Source organism: Meles meles, chromosome 20 (genome assembly GCF_922984935.1).
Source record: "Meles meles chromosome 20, mMelMel3.1 paternal haplotype, whole genome shotgun sequence".
In the NCBI taxonomy this organism is placed as follows: Eukaryota; Metazoa; Chordata; class Mammalia; order Carnivora; family Mustelidae; genus Meles; species Meles meles.
In genome coordinates, this window is record NC_060085.1 from 2039770 (window position 1) to 2066403 (window position 26634).

General features: G+C 54.3%; 1 protein-coding gene across 2 annotated transcripts; it reads right to left on the minus strand.

The window, feature by feature from the left end:
- Positions 1–3868: 3868 nt before the first annotated feature.
- Positions 3869–26502, minus strand: LOC123932365 (zinc finger protein 77-like). Of its 2 annotated transcripts, XM_045990441.1 has the most exons (4): positions 26357–26502; positions 9151–9277; positions 7948–8128; positions 3869–7533 (listed from the first exon to the last, which is right to left on the minus strand). In XM_045990441.1, the coding sequence occupies exons 1-4, from the start codon at positions 26357–26359 to the stop codon at positions 5838–5840; spliced, it is 2007 nt and encodes a 668-aa protein (XP_045846397.1). In that variant the 5' UTR covers positions 26360–26502; the 3' UTR covers positions 3869–5837. The 2 variants fall into 2 exon arrangements, with proteins under 2 accessions (XP_045846397.1, XP_045846396.1); XM_045990440.1 differs by lacking the exon at positions 26357–26502 and having other exon boundaries at positions 9151–10030.
- Positions 26503–26634: the final 132 nt, after the last annotated feature.

The window sequence follows — 26634 nt, forward strand, 5'->3', positions numbered from 1 at the left end:
AATTCAAGCCAACCCTGTTCAAAAATGTTCATTCCAGTAGGTCATTTATGAAGTGCAAATCAAAACCATGAGCCATCACTTCACACCAACCACGATGGCTGCTGTTTAGTAAGAAATGAAAAATAGGTTTTGGCAAAGATGCAGAGAGACAGGAACCGTCACACGCTGGTGGGAACGTAAACGTACCTCAGTGCTGAAAACACAGTGTTTTCTCCGAGTTAATCACAAGTGTTACCATATGACCCAGAACTTCACTCCGGGGTGTGTACCTTTGTGAAAATAAAAGGAAACCTCCTTTAGCATAACGTTGGGAAGCCAACGTGGGACGGTGGGGGCTCTCATCACTTCCCAATCCTAGACCAAATTGGGGGAGAGGGAACTTAAGTGCAGACACTCTACCCCAGCTTGAGGGAGCAGGTTTTCTTCCTCCCTAGCAACAGCCCAGCCAATGGGAGGCCATCACAGCTCAGCCAACGAGAAGCTACTACAGCGGAACTCCCTTCATTCCCACCAGATTTCCTGCACTTGCCTACACTGCTTGTCCCTGCTTGCAATCCTGTGCTATTTCCAAATAAACCCACTGTTTTGCTGGTAAGGTAGCTAGCACTTTTATATTTTAAGTTTCCATTATTTGGTGATCAGAATTGGGACCAGTAGACCCCGAGAGACTCTGAGCCTGGTGAGCAAACCACGAACTCACAGAGCCTACTAGGCTCACTGCCTTCTCTCCCAGCCTGGAGACTGATAGTAAGTTTTCTTCTGGACTTTGAGCGCTGCTCCCCTTGTGTTTCACCTCTCGGGCTTTCTTCAGGATCTTCAGGTTTTACGGCCTTGTCCTTTCTCGGGAGTACCTGCAGCCTGTGGAGGTTGGTAACAATGTGATGTGTCGCTCGGAGATCCCAGACAAACTATCCTTGACCACTGGGTTTTGTCACAGGTAAAATAATAAGAGTTTCTCAGAAACGAATGCAAGGGATAATGAGGCCTTGAGCCTTAGAATCTTCTTTTATGCTTTGATGCCTTGAAGAGCTGCTTTATTTACAGGGTATTGATTAATTCTGGGAAGAATTTTTTTTTAAGATTTATTTATTTGCGAGAGTGCGGAGCGTGAGGGGCAGCGGGAGAGGGAGAGAGACTAAAGCAGACTCTGCTGAGTGCAGAGCCTGACCTGGGGCTCCGTCTCACAACCCTGAGACCACGACCTGAGCCAAAACCAGAAGTCACCGAACTGACAGTGCCACCAAAGTGCCCCTTCTGGGGGGAACTTTTGAGGGATCTATTTGAATCTTGATGGGAGGCACACTGTGGAGTCTATCAGTATCAGTTGAAAATTTTGCTCAGAAAGGACGGTAGGGGATCTATCCCGTAAGAACAAATGGTCAGGGGCGCCGGGTGGCTCAGTGGGTTAAAGCCTCTGCCTTCGGCTCAGGTCATGGTCTCAGGGTCCTGGGATCGAGCCCCACATTGGGCTCTCTGCTCTGCAGGGAGCCTGCTTCCTCCTCTCTCTCTGCCTGCCTCTCTGCCTACTTGTGATCTCTCTCTCTGTCAAATAAATAAGTAAAATCTTAAAAAAAAAAAATGCAGTGCAGCTGAAACCAGGAGTAGAGAGGCACCAGGCACATCAGCTAGAGGCAGGGAGTATTTGCTGGTTTTCACAGATTGGACTCTTTTTTAGCCTCTTCCTGACAGGACCTTGACATGATCATCACATGCCTTGACTCACCCCTGACAAAGAAGTGCCTCGTCTGAGGACAGGTGGGTGGAACTGACTCTGCTTAATGAACACTTGCTCCTCAGCAAACTCTTTAAGGCAGATACTGGTTTTTTTTTTTAAGATTTTATTTATTTATTTGACAGACAGAGATCACAAGTAGGCAGAGGCAGGCAGAGAGAGAGGAGGAAGCAGGCTTCCCACTGAGCAGAGCGCCCGATATGGGACTCGATCCCAGGACCTGGAGATCATGATCCGAGCTGAAGGCAGAGACTTTAACCCACTGAGCCACCCAGGCGCCCCGTGGCAGATACTGTTTTTATCTCCTTGTATGAGCTACCTGGGGCCTGCAGAGGCAGGTGATTTTTCAAAGGCCACTGAGCGAGAAAGGAACCACGTCAGGATCATGATTCAAATTGAGCCTTTCTTTCCCAGACCCTATGTTCAGTTTCAGGGGCAAAATACTGAGCGTCCCTCGTGGGCTACGCACTCAGCTCAAGGCAATCAGTGGCAGTCCACATCGGTCTAGACACTGCAGGCACTTGCCCACGTCCTCACGCGCACTGCTTCCCACCCTCCCATTCCTGCTTGCTCCCTTGGTGCTCCCCAAGTCACCCCTTCTTTATAAGTAGTGACTGTTCCTCTAGGACCTGAGTCTAATCACCTGCCTCCCTGGACCTTCCTATGTCCCCGGTTTGGCCACCCATGACTGGCCAACCACTAAGGGACACAGGACAGGTATGGATTCAGAGCCTGCAAAAAGCATCACGCGGGCACCCCTGGACTTTGCTCTGAGAACTGGAAGCAAAAGCAGCACAAAGTCACAAGGAAAACTACCTCTGGGTACGTGGGAAGGTTAACAATTTGTAAAAAATTCGAAACAGGATTTCATGGTCCTGCTATGAAAAAGAGTTTCCATGGAAAATGTCACATACGGACTCTTTCCCACCGGTGGTGACATCAAAACGTGGTTGCGACGCACACCTTCCATGCTCTCCAGTTCGGTGCAGCTGTATGGACCCTTATTAGTGCGTGGGAGCCGCACGGTCACTGGTCATCCTGGTGAACTGAGGACAGTAGAGAGGAAAGCCCACTCCGCCAGCGGCTGGGATAACTAGAGGCACTGCTCTCTGCACTGTCCGGAGTCTTTGTTGTGCGTTCACACTGCCACGTTCCTGTCCGGTTCCTTCCCCTAGTCCCAGCGGGGCTGCTCACGCCACACACCCCCTCAGACATGAAGCCCGACCAGCTCCACCCAACATACAACCATACTTGCACCATGCCCAGGGCCAGAGGGGCATCGGAGGGCCATCTGATGGAGACAGACTGGCCTGTGTCCACTGGGGGCAGATCAACAGAACCACGAGTGGTCTGAAGCAAAGAGAAAGGCACGGCCCATCCTTCCTCCACCGCCGTTCGTACAAGGAGACGCCCCTGGGTGAAGCATGACCAACCTCTTACCCATCCGTCATGGGAAGAAACGTCTTGTTGAGCACAATTCAGCACAATTCCCCTCCATTCTAGTGTGGACTTTCATGTAAACGCCTCAGAGCTATTTGGACGACAAACACTGAGCGGCAGCATTTCCAGAAATTGGGAATTTCCTCAAGGTGCCTATGCCTGGAGCACCAAGTCGTAAAGTCATCCCCACAGCTACGACTCCCCTCACCACGAATGTGGTTTGTTTAGCTGTTAACAAGTAGGGAAGCGGCGTGAGTCTGGCTCCCTCTCCCGCACCCCTGAGCTGCGAGACCATGACTGCTGGTGTTCTCTGCCAGGGACCGTGACGTAGGCAACATTAAGGATTTCACCACTGGGAGTAAATAATCTTTTCAGAATACTTCTTTGAGAGAGACAGAGCGCGTGCGTGAGGTGGGGGAGGAGCAGAGGAAGAGGAAGAGATTCTCAGAGGTTCCATGCTCGGCGTGGAGCCCAAGTCGGGGCTTGATGCCACAACCCGGAGACCACGACCCGAGCTGAAACCCAGAATCGGAACTGAACAGACTGCAACACCCAGGTGCTCCAGGAGTAAGTCATTTTATTTTATTTTAAAGATTTTATTTATTTATTTGACAGACCGAGATCACAAGCAGGCAGAGAGGCAAGCAGGGGTGGGGGAGAGCAGGCCCCCCACTGAGAGCCCGATGCGGGGCTCGATCCCAGGACCCTGAGACCATGACCTGAGCTGAAGGCAGAGGCTTTAACCCCCTGAGCCCCCAGGCGCCCCAGCAGTAAGTTATTTTAATGAGACAGTGACAGCAGCTGCCTGGGTATTGAAGAAACACACACCAGAAGGAAAACGTCAACTGTACTTGGTCCTATTCACCCAGAATAGGTATTTTTTTTTTTTTAAACAGACACAATCAAGAAAAAGTTAATCCTGTAGAACGGGATATTTTAAAAGAACTCAGTTGTGAGGGGCGGCTGGGCAGCTGAGTCGGTTAAGCGTCTGCCTTCGGCTCAGGTCATGATCTCGGGGTCCTGGGATCGAGCCCCGCATCGGGCTCCCTGCTCCGTGGGGAGTCCGCATCCTGCTCATGCTCACTCTTTCTTGCTCAAATAAATAAAATCTTAAAAAATAATTAATAGAGGACACAAAACATCCTATCATTTGCAAGTATGCCACAGATTTGAAAACCTCAGTAATGTGGTTTCCATGAAGCAATGCGGAGAACCACATTTGACAAAACAAAGAAAAAACCATTGTTTTGAATTACATGTTAAAAAAACCAACAACCCTGGGAAATTACATGTACCAACAGAAAGGAATGAACATGCTGGGACTTCCTCTGAGATAGCGGTCAGCTAGTGAGCTGTGGGGGACAATTGCCACAATCTGCCATACACTCACAAGGGCTTATTCCAATTATAGCAACATCCAGAAGGAAGAAATACGGGGTTACTGGAGCCTCTCTACAGTGCAACAAGGGAAGGAGGCTCCCCGCGTCTGAGGCTGCAGCATCAATTCTGTCGGGGAGGCACGACACGGATCTATCCTGAGACGGACATGACGCTTACCACAGATCACGTGGTAGAAAAAGCATGGGAGATGAAAGGGTGCGGGGATGAGAGATCCCTACACACGATGGCCGGAAGAGGTGGCCTCACGGACACAAGGAGCCACAGGGCAGCGCCCGGAACCATGTGGACCTGAAAGCCGAGCTGGTCCATGACAGGAGAGTTGTGGAAAAGTCTCTGGAGTACGCCACCTCACAAAAACTGATGTCCAACTTGTTGGGTCGGAGGCTGTTCCAGACGACAGATCAGTAATCAGGAAAATGCGCTGTGACCCGAGCCCATGCGGGTCCCCACGCATCTGTGTCTCCTGCCGGAAAAGCACGGCTTCTTCACGCAGTTTCTTTCCTCATGGCCTTCACCTCAGAACCACAGAGAGAAGGACTCTGGGACACATGGTCTCCCACCTCACCACGCTCACAACGAAATTCAGTAGAACCAGCCAGACGCCAGCTTTCCTCTTCATGCCACAGGGTTTCTCTTCTTCATGCATCATGACTGATGAACCACCAAGATGACGGGCGATCAGCAGAGGCCAAAATAGGAACGTAATTGGGGGAGACTGTCCTCTTTCGACATCCCTGCACATTTACTCATTGCTGTGGGCCGCAGAGGTGTGGTAGACAGCAGCGATACGCATCCAGTCGTGAAGACCGAGAGGAAGGGTAGCTAAGGAGTCGGAATTTCCAGTGTCCCCAAGAGAGGACGAGATATAAATACAATCACTTATCGCCCCTGGGCCCAAAGACACTGTCATGGAAATGAGAAATTTCAAACAACTATACAATTTTCATGTGTGCAGTAACAAAACAGATCTCATACAAAGCGCACAGAGAGGACTATCTGATCTCAGGGGTTCCTCCTGGCAACATGCGGTGGAAATCAGTATGGCTGGGATCCCTGTCGCGGACGAGGCACTTACAAGGCACAACCATGTTTGTAACAAAGAACGACTGCTGTCCAGCCCTGAGTTGTTACGTACAAAACAAAGGAGGAGCTCTACCTGAAGGATTCCCACCGATCTCTACATTCATCAGACTTCCTGCCAGTGTGTCGGATTGGACTTACAAGATTTTAAGGACAAATGAAGGCTTTCCCACGGTGCTTCCAGTCAGAGTTTCTCCCCAGTGTGCGTCCTCACGTGGGCTCGCAGGTTTGTTGGGTACCTGAAGGCTTTCCCGCACTGCGGACACTCGTACGGTCTCTCCCCGGTGTGCGTCCTCACGTGGGCTCGCAGGTTGGCCGGATACCTGAAGGCTTTCCCGCACTGCGGACACTCGTACGGTCTCTCCCCCGTGTGCGTCCTCACATGGACCCGCAGGTTTGCGGGGCACCGGTAGGCCTTCCCGCACTCCTTACACTCGTACGGTCTCTCCCCCGTGTGCGTCCTCACGTGTGCCCGCAGGTTCACGGGGTACCAGAAGGCCTTCCCGCACTCCTTGCATTCGTAGGGTTTCACCCCGCCGTGCTTCCTCACGTGCACCTGAAGAGAGGAGTGACAGCTGAAGGCTTTCCCACAGTGCGGACACTCGTAGGGTCTCTCCTCGGTGTGCGTCTTCACGTGGGCTCGCAGGTTGGCTGGGTACCAGAAGGCTTTGCCACACTGCTGACATTCATAGGGTTTCTCTTCGCTGTGCGTCCTCACGTGCTTCTGTAAGGACGAGGACCAACGGAAGGCCTTCCCGCACTGTGCACACTCGTAACGTTTCTCCAAACTGTGTGCCCTCACGTGTCCTTGAAGGGAGGAGTGACGAGTGAAGGCCTTCCCGCACTGCGGACACGCGAAGGGCCTCTCCCCGGTGTGCGTCCTCACGTGCTCCTGCAGCGATGTGGAGCTACTGTACGCTTTCCCACACTCCTTACACGCGTAGGGTTTCACGCCGCTGTGCATCCTCACGTGTCTTTGGAAATATCGGGGATGTCTGAAGGCCTTCCCACACTGCTGACATTCGTAGGGTCGCTCTTCACTGTGCGTCCTGACGTGCTCTCGAAGGGATAAGGAACAACTGTAGGCTTTCCCACATAACGTACATTCATAGGGTTTCAGTCCACTGTGCGTTCTGACGTGTCTCCTGAAGTATTTGGGACAACTGAAGGCTTTCCCACACTGCTGACAGAGATACGGTCTCTCTCCAGTGTGTGTCATCATGTGTCCTTGCAAGGACGCAGGATACTTGAACGTCTTCCCACACTGCTTACATTCATAGGGTTTCTCTCCACTGTGCGTTCTCACATGTTCTCGAAAATATGAGAGGCAGCTGTAGGCTTTCCCACACTCCACACACTCATAGGGCCTCTCCCCAGTGTGAGTTCTCATGTGACGTGTAAGGTAGGACTGATACATAAAGGCTTTCCCACACACGTCACAGGCATGGACTCTCTGTCCACAGCGATCCTTCACGTGACCCCGAAAGGACGACACGCAAGTGAAAGTTTCTCCACATTTCTTGCACTCTAAAGATTTTTTACTACCACGACTCTTCGAGTCTCTCTTCGATGCTCCCCCAGTGTCCTGAGGTTCATAAGGTTTCTCTACAAGGCCTGTGTCCACGTGAGGGCTGAGGCTCGAGACACAGCTGCAGGCCGGCCCACATCCCTCACAGGGACTAGGTTTGTGTCCAGGGTGGGGTCTTTGTGGATTCTCAGGGAAAGACCCATCTGTGACGGCTTCTCTACACTTAGTGCACTGACAGGACTTGTCTCCAGTAGGACGATCCTCACGCACGGGAAGACTTGTCCTCTGCCTTCTGGTTTCTCCACATCGATTATCTTCATTGCTTTCCCAGACCCGCTCCACCAAATGACTTCTGTTCAAAACGGGAAGGCACACTGTTATGGAATAATGATTTTAACTGATCTCTTTATTAATTATCTACGGATCCATATTAATGATTACTCGATACATAATGACCGCTTCCGAGGAACCGGCACGTTTGGGTCACTGTCCACACTGCTATGACGTAGAAGCCAAATGCTCAGAATAAGGGCCCAGTAATAGCCGTAACTGTCAAACTTTCTTACATGTGGGTTTTCCTGATAAATGTCTGGGGCTGAATTATACATCTGCTGATCAATACCACATCACATTTATGAAGAACCTGTGCGATTCCGAGCGCGCAACTGCTGAGCTACGTTTATAACTTTACGCCTTCTTTAATTCCAAGTTAGTCTAACAATTTGCCCAGATCCCCCTTTCTCCTCTGGGGGAGAGAGGCACTCACCTCAAACACCTCTCCTGGGATTGGGACTGATCTCCGATGTGATGAAACACCCAGTTTTCTCCAAAAAGTGCCCAGGGGTCATTTCTTGTAAATGTTACTATTTTACCTTCACTGGGTAGTTCGTTCTCCAAGATACTCAGCTGAGTGCCAGATCCGCAAGGGTTAACTCGAGTGCAACAATCTGCAAGAATTGGAAGAAAAATTTAATTTCTTGGGAATGACCTGATGTTTAAAGGTAAGAAAATTCAGTAAACAGATCATATGGGGATTTCTCTTCATATACTGATCCCCAATGTAAATGAAGTTCATCAGGAAGAAAGAACATGTGACCACAGAAAAATTCTAAGGAGCTTAGTGCTTTGGGACTTTGGCAATAAGAGGAAAAGCGTACGAAAAGGCAGCCTGTTTATGCAGAAACGCTTTAAACTCAATGGCGACTAATGTGGACATAGTATTATCGGAAAAGTAAAGTAGGAAGGAACTGGGCAAAATCCTCACATCCACACACTACCTCTGTAAGAACACAGAAAGGCTTGCCACGTGGGTGAGGATGGATGAAATGTCCGACAGGGAGGCCAGGTGAATGACAAAATCACCTTCTCAAAAGAAGGATGGAGTCACATTTCCAAAGGGCATGTGCAATGCCATTCCCTTCTCCAGAACCTGGTCCGACTGAGGGCTGCTGGACTGTTCTGATGGCACCGAGGCCCTTGGTGGAACCTGCCTGCACTGCCCCAGCTGCCACGGGGAGGTCGGATGGTGGGTGCGCCTGCCACCCAGCTCCCTGAGAAGAGCCCAGCAGGAGGGAGGATTTGAAGGGCCACAGGCAGTCTGGAAGATGGGCTGTTGATTTGGTCTTCAAGGTCACTAAAGAGGACAGAGTGCGAGTTTAACCGCAGCGTGATTACCAGGAGAAATGGCCGTTGACCACGGCGCACCTTTCGCAGAACTGAAAACCACAAAGGAGCCTCCTCACACTATAAAATTAGGGAGTCTCAGACTTTGATTGAAGCAATAGTCAATTTAACACATGAAACTTTGTATTCACCAAAAGGTGTGTGACCCTTGGTAGTTTCCATGAAAGCTTGGACCACGTCTGTCTCCTCTCCAGCGTATTCCCAGTCCTCGGCCCCAGGAAGATCAGACACGTGTACGAAACACTCGTTCCCTACAACTCCAGAGACGGGGTGGAGCCACGCTTACCCAGGGAGGCCAGGTTCCTGCAGGTCTCCAGCATCACGTCCCTGTAGAGCCGCCTCTGACCACGATCCAGCAAAGCCCACTCTTCCGGGGTGAAGTTCACAGCCACATCCTCAAAGACCACCGCGTCCTGGAACATCCACATGTTCTGTTGCAGCATCGCTCCTTCCTCACCCTTGTGTGTGTGTGGGGGGGAGATTGGGGGGGGCCGATGCACAGGGAACTGCATTCCACTCCTAGGACCCCAGTCACACCCGTGTGGGAAGTGACAACACGGAAACACATCCACGGCGGTGCCCTCAGTGACGGGAAGGGCTGGGGGATCCCGAAGCAGAGGGCGATGACGACAGCTCGTACGGACGTACGTACACCCAAATACAGCCTGTTTGTGCTGGAAATGAGCAGATCTGAGGACATTTGTAGGGTAAAGAATGAAAAATCAGACAATACATCTCTGACTTGCTCAAAGACAATTACTGCCTTGTCAGCCCCAAGAACTGGAACCAGATGTCAGGATGCTGTGAGCACGGATTCCAGTGCTGCTCTCACTGGAAGGAAACAAGGTCAAGGAGCCTAGCACAGTCCCCTCCATCCCGGCAGAGGCAGACACCACCCTGTCCCTGGGTGAGGTGGACAGTGAGCACGGACACAGGGCCCAGGAGCCTGGCACAGGTACTGCGTAAGAGGAGCTCCAGTTCCTGAAGAGTCACGGAAATCAGCAGGGCCTCGACCATATACCCCAGTGCCCAGAATGCAAGCAGAAGGGCGCCAGAAAGGAGCCCCTCAGAGACTGATGGTAACAGCCTCTGGCGACTTTAGCAGAGAAAGAAAACAAGGCTAATCCGTACCATCAGAGCAAGAAGGGACGCCGCCGCACTCATGAAATGCAGAGTTTAAAAATCTTTTTTTTTTTTTTTTTCCAAAAAATCTGAGATTGTCCAAACAAAAACTATGTTCTCAGGACTTAAAGGAAAAAAAATCCCAAATGCCACCCATGTCACTGAATAAGAAGATCGATTCTACCTCAACTGTGGTTACTGCGGTTTGCTTATCACACACCCGGTAACTCCTGTAATTGAAACATGTTTTAAAATCCATATGACAACCATGAAAAATAAAAAACAATAATATAAAAAAAATAATGCGATCAAATCATGGGGAATGAGTATGAGCAGGTACCTTTCTAAGAAGATATGCCCGCGGCCAGCAGGTTCCGGCAAGATGCTAGATGTCCGTTATCAGGGGAACGGATGTCAAATGATAAGCGGAAACCCCGTCAGACCCCCTGGAGCGGCTATGACGAAACAAGTAAGTGCTGGTGAGGACCTGAGAAAGGGGGACTGTCTGCGTCTGAGAAAGAGCACAAGCAGGCGGAGCAGCAGATGCAGAGAGCAGCAGGCCCCCCGCCAAGCAGGGAGCCCAGTGCGGAAGTGGATCCTGGGAGCCCAACAGAGGACTCGATCCCGGGACCCCGGGGCCACTACCCGAGCCAAAGGCAGATGCTCCACCAGCTGGGCCACCCGGGTGCCCTTCTCCTGCATTTCTGCTGCGGGGGATGCAAAACGGCACAACCCGGGAGGAGCCCGGCGCGTCCTCAAAACGGTGACCGTCCAGTTACCGTGCAATATAGCAATTCCACTCCCACGATCGCTCTACCCAAGGCAAGTGAAGGTGAGCACCCAACTATTTCCACACGCTCGCAGCAGCTTGACAGCAAGTGAAAACCACCCGAGAGCCTGCCAACTCTCTGCAAGCGAATAAAGGAGAGATGACTCCAGTGAAACAGGAAGACCACAGGGGACGCTCCCACAGTGCCTCCGGGCAAGAGACCATCTTGGACACATTACTGCCCCAGCAGGACAAAGGAAGGAAGGTTTTTCTCCTCCCCTGGCAACAGCCCAGCCAATGAGAGGCAGTCACAGCCTACCCTACGAGAAGACAGTGGGGCTGGAACCCCAAGTTTGCTCCCGTGGATGCCATGTGGAACAGCCCCTCCCAACATCCCTTTCTCCTGGATGAAAGAGACGTCCTCCCTACAGAACAGAACTGCTAATCTCGGGGCGCCTGGGTGGCTCAGTCCACTGAGCAACTGCTTTTTGTGCAGGTCATGATCCCAGAGTCCTGAGACTGAGTCCCAAATTGGGCACCCTGCCCAGCGGGAGCCTGCCTCTCCCCCTCTCTCTTTCTTTCTAACAAATAAATAAAATCTTTTTTTTAAAAGATTTTATTTATTTATTTGACAGACAGAGATCACAAGTAGGCAGAGAGGCAGGCAGAGAGAGAGAGGGGGAAGCAGGCTCCCCAGCGAGCAGAGAGCCCGATGCGGGACTCGATCCCAGGACCCTGAGATCATGACCTGAGCCGAAGGCAGCGGCTTAAGCCACTGAGCCACCCAGGCGCCCAGTAAATAAAATCTTTAAAAAAAAAAAGAAAAAAGACTTGTAAATCTCTGCTATTACCAAGTAAACGCATTTTTGCTAGTACAGTAACTGACAGGTCACACTTAGCCACCCAGGTGTCCCCGGCAGGTTGGCTTTAAAAGTTAACATCACATGATCATCAGCCTTTCCACGACGATTACAGACCAGCTCCAAATTGTCTTTATAGAAAAGTCTGGTCTTCCTTTAGGTGTGGAATTCACCCAGGTAGCACTCAAGTCTATGTTTGTTAAAGACCAGAACAAGTATCTCTTTAGTCATAAGGACCAGGATAGAATGTGAAATACGTCCACTGCAGGTAAATTTGACAAACCAGTCACACACATCCTAGGTGAGTCACCTAAAAGAAAAACTGCTAAAATTCTTTTTTTTTTAACTTACTTTTTTTTTTTAAGTAGGCTCTGTGCCCAAGGTGGGGCTCGAACTCACGACCCTGAGATCAATCACAAGCTCTACTCACTGAGCCACTGGAATTCCTAATTCTCAAATCTGGCAAATGGAGGTTCCTAAACAAAACCAAAACCTGACTCGTTTATCCTATTCTTGCAGAGGACCAGGGCACTGGAAAAAAGATTGTTATCAACTTAAAGTGCTCCCGCATTTGCTTCCCTGCAGCCAGGCTTCCCAAAGTCCTCCTCCCTCCCAATGATCGAGCTGCAGGGAACCACAGGGACCCTTCCCAGTCTTCCCTTGTAATCAGCTCAAAGAAACCACTCCCCACACTGGGAATGAAATCTCTGTCCTTGTTGACACGTGCCCAGCCCCTTGCTGTACAGGACCCCCCAGCTAAGAGGACTACAATACAAATAGTATTTAGAGGTCCCTAACGAACCTCAACCAATTCCCGTGTCTGAACCCACTCCCTTCTGTTTAGGTCCTTTGAGAGACACACCATTTTCTACTTAGTTCCTATGCCCCATTCATTTCATTGGGCAGATATTTTTTAAATAACTGTCTCTGTCCCAGAAAAGGGAAATAATTCTAGAATTTGAGAACAGTAATCAACATAAAAGCAAAGAAAATAAATGACCCTTCCACATCTTTCATCTGCTCCATCTCTGACACACAACAGTAGAGTCTGGAGACACGGATCATTTGTCTTGATTGGATCACCTGCATCCTCTTCCTGCGCAAAAACCTCAACTCATATCGGCAGGGTCCACAGTGTGCCTCCCACCAAGATTAAAATAGAAATCTCAGGGGCGCCTGGGTGGCTCAGTGGGTTAAGCCTCTGCTTTCAGCTCAGGTCATGATCTCAGGGTCCTGGGATCGAGCCCTGCATCGGGCTCTCTGCTTGACAGGGAGCCTGCTTCCTCCTCTCTGTCTGCCTGCTTCTCTGCCTACTTATGACCTCCATCTGTCAAATAAATAAATAAATAATCCTTAAAAAAAAAAGAAAATTACAATTTCAGAGATTAAGCAGACTTAGGAGACATTATAAACTAGCTGTGGAGAAAGATTTTTAAGATTTTTAAAAAATGTATTTGAGAGAGCGAACAAGTAGGGGAGGAGCAGAGTGAGAGGGAGAAGGAGATTCCCCGCTGCGTGCAGAGGCCAGTCCCGCAACCCCAAGATCAGAACCGGAGCCAAAACCAAGAGTCAGATGCTCAACTGACTGAGCCACCCAACGTCCTGATTTTTAAGTAGGCACCAGGCCCAGCACGGAGACCAATGCAGGGCTAGAACTCACGACCCTGAGATCAAGACCTGAGCTCAGATCAAGCGTTGGATGCTTAACCGACTGAGCCACCCAGGTGCCCCACAACGAGAGGTGTTTTAGAATAAAGGAATAAATTTATACAAACTGGTAACATACCTGAGGTGACGCAAGGTAACAGAACATCGAAGGACGGACGTCCTTGGTCGTCGTTAAGGAAGCAAAATCAGTAGATTCAAATATCCCCACACTTGAAAGGCATCTCAAACAGTGCATAGGGCAGGTACCAAGCATTTATTATTTATTTTTTTAAAGATTTGTATTTATTTATTCGACAGAGATCACAAGCAGGCAGAGAGGCAGGCGGGGGGGGGGCGGGGGGAGCAGGCTCCCTGCTGAGCAGAGAACCCAATGTGGGACTCGATCCCAGGACCCTGAGATCATGACCTGAGCCGAAGGCAGAGGCTTAACCCACTGAGCCACCCAGGCGCCCCGGTGCCAAGCATTTAAACACTGGTGATTTCCAAATGTAGAAAGGGATCACAAAGCATCAGCAAGATGGGAAAAGGATGATTCACACAGTTTTGAAAGGCAACAGTCATAAATATAAAGGCAAATCTAATGTACGAGATTTCCTTCCTGCCTAGAAGAAAATCTTATACGTAAATGTACAAACATCAGAAGACAAAACCAAGTCTGTTCTCTTCTAGAAATGGATTCGATATTGACGCTTCATGAACATAATCTGCGCCACTGGTGGAAACAAGACAAACGAACCACAGGCTTCCAGTCCGTACCCGCTGAGGACATGCCTGTCTCACGTCCCCGTGCGCTGACCCGGCCGACTCAGAGACCGGATGGAAACAAGCACCATGAGGAAGAAGCCGTGTCTGGACGGAACCGAGAGCCGATTCCCCACGTGGCCGGTTCCCTCCGAGATCGGGAACAAGCAGCTGCGGAGTCGAACGGACAACTCCACATCCGTGACGGCCCGACCGGTGCGGCAACAGAAAACAAGAAAGATTAAAAAACGGATCATCAGCAGATTGGACGCAGAGTTCAGAAATCCCAGAATCCTACAGACAAATTATGAGAATGTGCAGATGAGCCCAGCCACCACCTAAGTAGTGTCTGCATCCGGCAAGGACAGTTCCCGGAGAAGCACTTCCCATGGGTCCTGCGACATTCCGAAGCGGGACGGTCAGAGCCCATCAGGTCAGGAAGGAGACAAGAACAACTTACAAAGCTGCGGCGCCGCGTGCCAGCAGAGGGAAGGGTCAGCAGCGAGAGCCCCAAGAACGGGCGTGCTGATGGGGGCGCGGCCTTGCAGAGCGGCACCTACGCTTGTCTCTCTTCCTGCTGCGCACCCCTGTGCCTCCCCGCCGTTTCTTCCCTCCGTGTCTCCTCCGCCTCCCCGGAGAACTGTGCCTCTGTCATCTGTCACCCAGACCCACAGAGCGCCGCGGAACACCAGCTGAGGGCTGTACCTGGACACTCACCCTGAGGCTGCCGACCTGGAGTCCGGGTCGGATCCCACATGTCAGCGCTCGGCCCCACGAGACTGTCCCCATCCCAAACCCACACGCGGTTCAGACGCCAGGCACAGGCCCAGCCATCACCCGCACCTCTGACCGACGGCAGGACAGCAGGGTCCCGAGCCCCCACCTTCGTCCCAGTGCCTTGCTGCAGGGGCTCAGAGAACTCAGGGAAACACTGACCTATGCTTTCCAGTGTAGGGAAGGACGGGTACAGGGTACAGAGGAGCAGCCGGGAAACAGAGGGGAGGGATGGGAAAGGAGTGTCCGTACGTTCTCTGGGTGCCCCACCCTTCCCGCACCCCGTGGTTACAAACCCCCTTCTACTGGGATTTCTTTGGAGGCTTCACCTCGTTGGCCTGATGGACCACTAACCCCACTTTCAGCCCTTCCCCTCCTCCAGGGAATGGGGCAGGACAGAAGCTCCAGCTTCTAATCACCGCGGGTCTTCCCGGGGACCGGCCCCCACCGGGAGCCACCAGGAGCCCACCCAGAGTCACCTGATGCGACAGAACATGCTCCTATCCCCCAGCAAGGACAAGGGTTTCGGGGGCCCTGGATCAGGAACCGGGGGCAGAGACCAACACGTACTTCCTCGTCTCACCAGCCCGAACACACAGCTGGCACCCCAGGCGAGGAATGTCATCGGGCCTGGAGACGAGGAAAGGGAGACCACGAGTCAACCGAGCCCAGCATCTCTCAGGATCCGTTCCTGGCCTGAAGGGGGCTTCCTGCCAAACAGCATCATTTCTCAGGCAAGAAACATTGAGAGCGCACGGTTCGCGAAGAGATGTGACTGTATTAGGTTACTTTCACAGACCCGCCTTAATACAAGAGGAACATGTCACTCTACTTGCATTTTTTCCAAAGCCCGCTGAGCTCTGAAAGCGGACACATACGGAGAAGAGCACATAACCAGTATGATCTTACTGTAGCGCACGTGGTGAGTTTTCAGAGACTGGTTGCGTCCATTTCCATCGCTCGTCTCAATGGAGCAAACACGAAGTGAACGATCATTGCGCTACATTTTCCGAGTCTCCGAGTAACAGAGCTCTCGTACCACAGAAAGCCTCATCTTGTCTTTCTCGTGATCCCTGGAGCACAGATTGCTACAGAGACAGTGAACCAGCAGCTTGGGCTTTGCATATAAATCCTCCTTATGGTTCTTTCTGAGTCTTCAACAGTGGACTGCCTCTCCCCAGTAAACAGATACGTGTCTACACTTGTCTCGTTTGGGTCAACACGCGCGTGCTCGGGAGAGCTTTGCCAGCGTGTGGGACGGGCCAATCTAGAAAACAGTCTGCCGAACACACCTGACGGGAAGGCCGGGTCCCGTTTCACACGTGTCTCTGCTGCATACAGCGGGCTGGGAGCAAAAGACCCCTTCACACGTCACTCTGCATTGTTAGGGACAACAAGTTTAATAACTCCCTCTTTATCTTCTCCTCTGTGTTTTTAAAGATTTTATTTATTTATTTGACAGAGACACAGCGAGAGAGGGAACAACATGGGAGGTGGGAGAGGGAGAAGCAGGCTGCCCGCCGAGTAGGGAGCCCGATGGGGGGCTCCATCCCAGAACCCTGGAATCAGGACCTGAGCCAAAAGCAGCTACTTAATGACTGAGTCACCCACACGCCCCTTCTCTGTGTTCTTAGCTGTTAGATAAGTTAGCTTTTCTTTTTTTTTTAATATCTTATTTATTTGACAGAGAGAAATTACAACTAGGCAGAGAGGCAGGCAGAGAGAGAGGAGGAAGCAGGCTCCCTGCTGAGCAGAGAGCCCGATGTGGGGCTTGATCCCAGGACCCCGAGACCATGACCTGAGCCAAAGGCAGAGGCTTTAACCCACTGAGCCACCCAGGCGCCCCTAAGTTAGCTTTTCTAAATGGATCAACATAAACCACATTTCTAGTCTTATTTCTTTCAGGTCTTTTCAAGCCTCCAAATGTACTTTTCACCCCGAGCAGCTAACCAGGAAAGACAGACACAGACATCTCTCTACTGCGGAAATGTAGTACGTGCTTGTAGAGAAAACTAATGATGTAGTTTTAGCTAAAGAAATACTGTAACTGAAAAACATTTTCCTTTACTCCTAAGTCGAATGATTTTGCAGGTCATGTCCAAAAAGACTAGAAAGATAATCATAGAATCAGATGTTTAGTAAGTTTCCAGAATGCAAACTCACAAATCTCAGGGTGCACTTAATCACCAGAACCAAGCAGTTGAAAATTAAATATTAAAAAGACTTTTTAAAAGACTTATTTAAAAAAAATAAAATAAAATAAAATAAAAGACTTACTTATTTAAGAGAGAAAAGAACGCAAGTTCGTGGGAAGGGCAGAGGGAGAGGGAAAAGCAGACGCTCTGCTGAGTGGGAGCCCGATGTGGGGCTCGATCCCGGACCCTGAGATCATGACCTGAGCCAAAGGCAGTGGTTTAACTGACTGAGCCACCCAGGCGCCCCCAAAAAGAGACTTTTTAACATTGACCTTTATAACTACTACCTAGCTAATTATCCTTATGTCTGAAAATATGTCTAATGGAGGATATAAATTGATTTAACGGAAAACCTACAAAAAGTTATTCAATGACACACAACATAAGGAAATAAACGGAGAGACCAAATTGAGACCATGATGTCTCTCAAAAGGCCAAGAGTTTGGGGCACCTGGGTGGCTCAGTGGATTAAGCAGCTGCCTTCGGCTCGGGTCATGGTCTCAGGGTCCTGGGATCGAGCCCCACATCAGGCTCTCTGCTCCATGGGGAGCCTGCTTCCTCCTCTCTCTCTCTGCCTGCCTCTCTGCCTACTTGTGATCTCTCTCTGTCAAATAAATAAATAAAATCTTAAAAAAAAAAAAAGGCCAAGAGTTTTAAGAAAATTTCACTGAATGTACAACCGGGTTTCTCTGGGGTATTGTTATGCGATTTGTTCATTTCTGTTCTGTTTGAACTCAAACTACTACTTTTTTCATTTTTGATAAAGATTTTAAGTCATCTCTATGCCCAACGCAGCTGCAACTTATAACCCCAAGACCAAGAGTCGCATGCCGGACCGTCTGAGCCAGCCAGGCAGGACTTCTCTGCTGAAATGTAAGAAACGTGGAGAAGAATAGCAGAGATGCGTTACAGAACAAGCTGGTGGGATTTTACCTAATGGAAGTCAAGGCTTTTGAAGTGCATTAATATGAAATTACAAGAAAAACTCCTTAGAAGTGAGTGGGGAGGCCGGCAGGGGAAGTTCTCAATCCCCAAACTTCAGACCAGCACCTTGCAAGTCTATACTTCAGGTACACTGCAGCCCCAGGAAGACCATGGAGGAAGGTTTCCTCCCGCCCCGGTAACAGCGCAACCAATGAGATGGTAACAGCTCAGCCAATGAGAGACACTCACAGCTCAGCCAATGAGAGACACTCACAGCCCAGCCAATGAGAGACACTCACAGCCCAGCCAATGAGAAACAGTCAGAGCATGCCAATGAGACGGTCACAGCTCAGCCAATGAGAGACACAGCCCAGACGGTGAGAGACAGTCACAACTCAGCCAATGAGAAGCCACGACACGTGGAACCCCAGCTTGCTCCAACCAACACTGACGTTGGAACGGCCCCGCCCACGTCCTTTCTCTATAAAAGAGCGGTGCTTCCTTCCTTCGCCACACCTGCCTGTGGTTTGGTCGTGGCGTTGGTGTCCCCTGTTATGATTCTCCGCTATTCCCAGATGAACCCAGTTTTGCTGAAAAGTAACTGGCGGTTTTATTTTTAGGGTCAAGTTCCCCGGTGATCATGCATGGGCCCAGAGAAGACCCCACGTCCCACCTGCTGGGCAAACAGGTGCGGGTCCCACAGAGCCCGCTGCGCTCGCTGCCTTCTCCCCCACCCTGAGCGGGAGCGTCTGTTTTGTCCTGGGATCAGAGCCCCGCGGCCTGTCTGCGCTCTGCAGGGCCTACGGGGTCCTGTGTTAGGGGCTTCCCGTCTCTGACAACTCACTGGCTTTTGTTCCTGCTCCTTTTCAGAACCGGCTGTTCCTCTGGGATCCGTGCCTGCTGGCAGTGTGCTGGCCTCTGCTCTGATTTCTTCTGTAAGGAGGCTACTCCTGTAGAAACAGGATCAGGGGCGCCTGGGTGGCTCAGTGGGTTAAAGCCTCTGCCTTCGGCTCAGGTCATGATCCCAAGGTTCTGGGATCGAGCCCCACATCAGGCTCTCTGCTCAGTAGGGAGCCTGCTTCCCTTCCCCTCTCTGCCTGCCTCTCTGCCTACTTGTGATCTCTGTCAAATAAATAAGTAAAATCTTTCCCAAAAAATCTTAAAAAAATATACATTAAAAAGAAACCAGGGATTGGAAATTCTTATCCAGAAATGGATTACAGTCACTACAATGCTATGAGAGGGTGTGCAACGGGGACCCTGGCCACTCTCAGGTTCCCAAACCACAGTGGCAGGACACCTGGGCAGCTCCCCTAATCAGCTGACTCCTGGCTTTGGCTCAGGTCACCGGACTGAGCCCTGGTGAGGCTCCGTGCAGGGCCTGGAGTCCGCCTGACATTCTTGCTCTCCCTCTGCCCCTCCCCTCCTCCACCAAGGCCAGCCAGGGCCTTCTCCAAAAACAAAACAAAAACAAAACCAAAAACACAGTCTCTCCTCAAACGCACTGCCAACAATTTAACCAAACGGATGTAAGTCAGAGCTGCAATGGCCTGTATGGGAACTTCCGGGCTCAATCTCCCAAACTTGTTTTACTGATCATTAAACCTGCAGGTCACGATCCCAAAACACAGAATCTGATACACATGTTAACGGGTCCCTTGAGACTCCCGAATCTTCAGGAAGTTGAGGGAGGCTCCTTACCGAAGACTCATTGGAATTAACTGAGGCAAACGACGAAGGAAGACAAATGACCTCAGACACGCCTTCTCGGCCGCTTTGGGGGCCACCGACCCGCGCAGCCCCCTGTACCGCGGCCCCCCAACAACCACCGGCTGGAAACTCCGCGGACCTTCGCTGCTCTGACCCGGTCCTGGCTCCCTGCTGACCTGGTGCAGGAGCCGTCTCAAGCTCTCACCCCCAAACGCCTCCTGTCCCCCGCACTGAGGCACGAGCGTCCCGAGGGACTGAGACCCCCACGATCCTGCCAAAGCACATGACACGGCTTTTTGACTGGCCCAACGGGTCCCCAGACTCACACCAACTCTCCCACGGGCGTGCGGGTGCAGGCCAGGCCACGCGTGGGGCAACACCGACCTGGAGAGGGACAGACGCCTCACGTCTGTAAAGACACCACGACACGCGCTGGAAACCCCTTCCGAGCAGCCACAGCCACGGCCCTGGCGCTGGGGGGAACAGCGGCCAGTCGCCCCCTGGGAGCCGGTCACCTGCAGGCCGAGCACAAAGGACCGTGGCGAATGCGCAGGACTCGGGGTCTTCGTCCCACGCGGCCCCCAGCCGGGCCGGGCGGACGGCTGAGCGGGGCCGCCCTTCGGACTCAGCGCACGGGGATGGGACGGGACCCCGCGCCCGCGGTTCCGCTGGCTTGAGCTCGCTCCGGCCCACGAGGAGGACGGACAGCGGAGGCTCCGCACGGTCACGGCGCCGCCAAAGGCCCGAGAACGCCAGAGCCCGCCGGTCCGCACGGTCACCACGAAGAGCCAGAACCGCTGAGAAAGGCTGCGGCCGCCTCGACGCCCGAGCCCGGAGCCCTCCTCCCAGCCGTTCCCATCGTCCATTCCCACCGGGGGTCCCCGGCCGCGGGGCTGTCCCCCAACTCCCTCCTGACAGGCTTGGAGGACCCGCTCTGCAGATGGGGACAGGCCCCTCCGTCCTCCCTGACCCCGAACTCTGTCTGTCAAATAAATAAATAAAATCTTAATAAATTGTAAAGGCCTGCTTAGCCAGAGCGAGCCGTTTTGTTGTTTATACAGTAAACTTAGATTGACCCTCCCCCCCAGAGGAACATACTTAGAAAAAGTCTGGGAAACCAGGAGAATATGACTGACCAGCCCTGATATCAGAGCCCATATACCAGGACGTGTCACGTCAGCGGGAGGGAACAGAGCCCAGAATCCAAGGACGAGTCAGGCCAGGCGGAGACATCCAGTCAGGAAAGCACCTCCCTAACGGCCCCAGAATGCGGGCCCTGCCTTTTGGGCGCCAATTCTGGCCAGACTGATAGACTGGTTCAAACAGCCACTGCAGGGTGAATTGTGACTCAACTGGCCACCAGTGTGTGCCCAGGCTCAACCACATGGCCTTTGCTCTATGAAAGTTGTCTGTGGGGCTGGGAGGGGTCGCCTCTTTGCAAGGGACGGCCCTGGCCGGTCAGTTTGATTCTCGATGCTTGGCGCGAAATAAAGCTTTGCTTGACCTTCGCTTTGTATCAGTCTCGCTCCTTTGACCATGGACCCAACACCCACACCCCCACACTCGCACGCACGCACTCGCTCTCCCCCTCTCTGAAACACAGCCGAAAACCAACAGAAAATGAAACGCTGCTCTAGGAAACCGCAGGCAAACATCTGTTTCCCCCAATGATGCGTGAGAACATGGGTGAGAGACACCCAACGGCCGGCTGAGAGAAGGACAAGTAATACTGGAAATCGAGTGTCCCTTAGTCCAGGCTGGTTTGGACATAAAAACCGTCTGCCCCACCAGGGACTCCACAGTCCCCAAGAGTCACCCCTGGACGTCGTGAACCCACTGGCCTGAAACAACACGGTTGCTGCTCCGTAACCAATCTTACTGCAGAATGTTCCCGAAGCCACGAAGAGCGCACCTGCCAGGTCCCACCCGTGCCTGGCCCCGGGACACCTGTCTGTGCGGACGGAGGTCACACCACTCCCTCCAGCGGGAGAGGAGTAGGTTTTAGCCACGGCTTACACGTTTCCTCACTGCACCCAGCCTTCTGGTGTAGACAGGCCAGCGCGTGTCCTGGGCCTGCAGTTCTGAGGAAACACTGTCCCTCCCCGGGGGACAGCTCTCACTGTCACCGGGATCGGGGCGCCCACGTGACCAGCCAGGGGCCTCACCAGCTCTGCTGACTTTGGCCGGGTCCACGCGGTCACTGTGCAACACCACAGTCCCGGGGCTTCGTGGAACCCACTTGTGTCACTACGGAGACTCACGGACACACTGCGGCGAGATCCCCCCACAGCCCGAGTCCGCAAGGCCTGCGGTCGGTCCCTCTGAACCTCACGGCCTCCCCGGCAGCCCCTGCACTCCCAGCGCCGAGACCTCGCAGGGACAGCCAGGTCGCTCCGCCCGCCTCCTTCCACCCTCGGCTGGAAGGACCCATGGCTTCTCCTGCCAAGACCCACCGAGCTCTGGGAGAGCCATCCCCGCAGCACCTGCCCAGGGGCAAGACCGCGGGGAGACCCAGGCCCCCGGAGATTCTGTCCCCCGAGGAGACACCTCCAGGTGCTCTCGGGATCTGCCCCCCACCCTCGAGCAGCCACACTGCAGGGAAGAGGTCCTGGATGCAGGGACACATCGGGACCCCAGCATCCCCACCCAGTTCCACACACTGCGTGCAGAGGCGACAGTCATGCGCCAGCAGGGGGCGCCCTCGGGTCCCACCGTGGTCCCCACCGGGGGCCCAGCAGGAAGCCCACACCCTGCATCTCCACACGACTCTCCCTGGGATCCACAGAGGAGACCCGCCTCCACCTCCCAGTGCCCCAGCCCATGAGCCCACCCCCTGCACTGGGCTTCCCACTCCCCGTTTCCTCCCACATCTCCGCGTTTCCACAGCCACTCCCGGCCCCTCTCCTCTGCACAGAGCCCTCCTCCCCTCTGTCCTTCAAAGGGCCTGTGATTTCGTGACCATACAAACTCCCAAGTGCAGTTCCCGCAACAGCAGAAAAAATCCAGTTTGGGGGTAAAGTAACCGACAGCTTTGTTTTTAATGAGGGATCAGAACCGTTGGCACTTACAGAGGACGGACGCACGGCCTGTCGGAAAACAGCGGGACGCACGCACAGGCCCCCGGTTTGGGGAAGGGACATGGGGGGGCGCGGCTGGGGCGGCCACGGGGAGGCGTGGACACGGGGCAGGGAAGGCTGCTTACGTGCGGGGGAACAAGGGACGGTTTCCCTTGACACGGGCACGGACCAGAGCCCAGTCCTGCAGATTCCATGTCCCCGAAACAAGGGACCGCACTGGGGGAAGCGCCTGCAGGGGTGCGTGTGACCGCAGCCACGGAAGGGGTTTCTCACAGCGGGGAGACGCACCCGGGGGGACGGGGACGCGCAAGTGTACTGAACACGCGAGGAGCCCATCCACGTGGACACAGAGAGACACGCAAACCCCTGAGCAGGACAGAACACGGACAACACACGGAAATGAGACCGCACGGACGTCCACAGAGTGAAGGAAGAGGAAAAGCCCATAAGCAGACACACAGGTGACAGGTGACAGCATGCGGGAAACGCTGCCCTAGAAGGGGAACCCCGCGATGACAGTGTCCACCCCAGCAGGGATCAGAGCGACCGCCGAGTGACCCCCAGCAGATCCCGGGTCCGCCCCGAGCTGGACAGAGCCGAGCCGGAGAGCGCCCGGGGCCGGGTGACAGGCATCCGACCCGACGGGTGACGCACGCGCCGCAGCCGCATTCACTGGTCAATTTTAACGTCCCGCCACGACAGCGCCAGCCCCCCGCGTGTCAGTGTTTCCTCCGGTGTACGCTCAGTCAGACGACCGCAGCCGCGGTGCCCAGACACGCTGGGATGAGCGTGGAGACCGCCCCCCCCCCCCAGGCCCCGACTCGCCCACACTGGAGAATGGAAGAGCCCACCGCACACACGGCAAGGACAGAAGTCATGTCGCCCACGCTGGCCTCACTGGGCAGCAAGAGCCTCCCCAGGACAGACTCGGGAGGAGCAGCAAGGGTGAGCGGCTCAGAGCAGGGGCTGCTGCCCCCACGCGGCACCGGAAACCCGCGGCAGAGGGTCAGGCCCGGTCTGGTGATGGGGACCAGCACGGCCGCTGCCAGGGACATAGGGAGGGGTCCCTGAGCCCCCAGGGGACAGAATCCTGCAGCTCCACACACCCTGCCCTCCCCCTCGATGTGGAAATGGCCCCTCCTCCAGGGCCCCAACTCTCACCAGGGAGGAAACCCTCAGAGTTCAGTTCGGACCCCTATAGGCTCTGCCTTCCTCAACCCTTCCAAAAGCACTTGAACCCTAGGAGCCTTCTCTGTGTCTGCCCTTCACAGACTTCCTCAGTTTCCACAAATCCAACTCCATGGCTGATGCCAAACCAACTCTCGAGGCACAGCCCCTGGGCGCCCCCAGCTCGGCCCACACGGCTGCAGATGCCTCTCCTGTTCCACACTCTGTGGCTCCTCCAGGCATCAACAGCTCCTTCTGCAGGGGTCCTGGGGCTGGAGCCTTCTGCAGGGGAGAAAGACTCCACTGCCCCTTCCCTACCTCCCACCAGGCCCAGCTTCAGGTGCGGCTCGCCCCAGCCCAGGTGTGGCACCTGCTTCCAGCACCCCGGGTCACTGAAGTAAGACAAAGACCCCAACCTAGAGTGTGCCCGACGACGTGCAGATTCCCCCTTCCACCCCGAGCTCAAGGATAAAATGGGAAGGGACGTCCCTGGGCACGTTTCCGGATTTATAGGAGCGGAACGTTTCACCTTTTTCACAAAACAGTTATCCTTTCGTTTTATCCTCATGGTGACAGATCATATGTTGGAACTCGTCACATCTCAGTTCCCAGAATTTCTCTGCATCTGACCGTCAGCTATTAACCAGAACTGGGTCAGGATCACACGGTGTCCCAACTCTGGACCCTGCGGGAACACTCGCTTGCATTTGGATGAATCCTTTCATCCATGCCTCTACCCACCCGGCATGAAGGTGGGGAACCCCCTGCATCCTCCCCCCAAATCTGATGAACAGGGACACTTCCTGGACTGAGACACTTTTCCCCGAGGGGACATTCTCTGGATAAGCCCCAGAATAACACGAGAGTCCGCAGGAAAGGGAAGACGTGACCCACTGACCACCCTCCCCGCTCAAGGGGAAGAAAGGAGGCAGAAAGCATTCAGTCTTTTTCCACTTGCTGCTCGTGAGGCCGCCTGAGAGCGAGCTGTCCGCGCTGAGCTCGACGGGGACAGTGCCGCCAGGCAGGTTCTCCCTGAGCCCGGAGCTCCTGGGCAAACATCCTGGAGGAGAAAGGCTCTCCCTCCCCCACCCTGTGGGGCTGTGGAAAACAGCAGGCTGCAAAAAGGGCCCCCTCCCCCTTCCACCAAGCCCGGACTCACAGGAAGTCCCCCTTGATCATCTGCCCCCAGGGCCGGCCACAGGCCCCCCAAATCCACACTCTGGGCCGCACCCACGATCCGCTCAGCTGCTGGTCCCCACGGACCCGTGGCCACAAAGTGCTTGTTGTTCCAGGCTGCCCTGGCTTCCCTCCTTCCTCCGGACCCTGAACGCGGGCCTGCCGCCTGCCTGAGCCACGACAGCCCCTCCCGTGGACAGGCTGGCCTCAGGGAGCCCCAGGTCGCCACCACACCTGGCCATGCCTGCGCTTCCTTACTCCTCTCTAGAAAAGAAACCGCCTCCCACCCAACCCTTGAGACGCTGGCGGGTCTCATGCTCACAGCCTGGTCCTACTGAGGCGCCCCCTGTCCCCAGCACCACAGTGCCCGCCCCCCAGCCTTCACCCTCATTCTTCTTCATACAAGTCTCTCCTCCCTAAATTCGCATGTTTCACTGGACACCGTGTGACCAGCTGCCCAGCACTGTCCCTTTCCCGCCCACACCTGACCCCTTTCCCTCCCCATCCCCACCTGGTCCCAACAGGTTCTGGGAAGCAGAACAAGCCCCGGCCCACGGGGCGGAGGAAGCTCGGAGCACAGCGAGGCCATTCCCCGAAACCACCTTCCTGCCACTGCTGCCCTTGGAGCAAAGCCCTGGATCTCGGACGGCAGGTGCTGGAGGGTCCCCGAGGAATGTTGAAAACAAGACAACAGACCCCAAATGGAGTCCCTCGCACTCAGCTCCTTGTCACCCAGCCAAGAGTCAACCGAACGGCAGTTTCGGCCTCTCCCAGCAAAGGAATCTTAAACCCGTCCATCAGGAACGAGCTGGTCAGCAGCCGCCAGGTCCTCCGGCGGCTCGACCCCGGCCACCCCGCCAAGGACACCTGGTGACCTGCCGACCCCCCGCTTCCCCCTGTCACCGGTTCCCGCTCCCACCGGGCCTCGCGCAGCTCCCCAGCCCCGTCCGCCCGCGGAGGGCACGCCGCCGCCCCGCATCACCGAACGACGCCCACCGCTCGGCAGCGCCCTTAACCCAGCGCGGATGTGGTACCTGTCATGGGGGACCCGGCCCCGGCCGCCCCGCCCCGCCCCCAGCCCCAGCCCGTCTGCGCGGGGCCCCCGCACCCCCCTCGGACCCCCACCCACGGGAGGACACGGCTCGGGGCCGGGGGAGGGGACAGGACGCTGCGGCCCCACCCCCTGGCTGAGGGCACCGACTCGGGTCGCGACCCCCAGGCGCGGGGCCGCCCAACCGGGGCCACCTCCAGCCGGTAGGGGCCGGCTCGCGGCGGCCTCTCCGGGCTCCGCCCGAACCCGCGCACTCACCATCTCGCGCTCCCGCTCGGGGCTCTCCGTGCGTCCAGCCCGCGGCCGCGCGACCGGGGCCTACGAGACCGAGGAGGCCGGGACGCCAGCAGCCGCGCGGGGCAGGTGCGCACCGCCGCCGGGGCCGCCGGGGCCGCAGGGGAGCGGTGGACACGCGACTGGAGTACGCCCTCCTCCGGTCTGATTGGACAGCGCCCCTGGCCCTTGCACCCTGATTGGTTCACCTTCCTGGCACCGCCCCCGGGAGCCGGGGCTTGCGGTTAACCACCCACTGGGCT

What these genes read in the sequence shown, in the direction of transcription:
- LOC123932365 (XM_045990440.1), bottom strand. Translation starts at nt 9,376, where the DNA reads ATGCAGTTCCCTGTGCATCGGCCCCCCCCAATCTCCCCCCCACACACA. An exon ending in CAGGAACCTGGCCTCCCTGG is followed by an intron (nt 8,129 to 9,150) that starts GTAAGCGTGGCT and finishes CAATTCTTGCAG; the next exon opens with ATTGTTGCACTCGAGTTAAC. An exon ending in TCCCAGGAGAGGTGTTTGAG is followed by an intron (nt 7,534 to 7,947) that starts GTGAGTGCCTCT and finishes CGTTTTGAACAG; the next exon opens with AAGTCATTTGGTGGAGCGGG.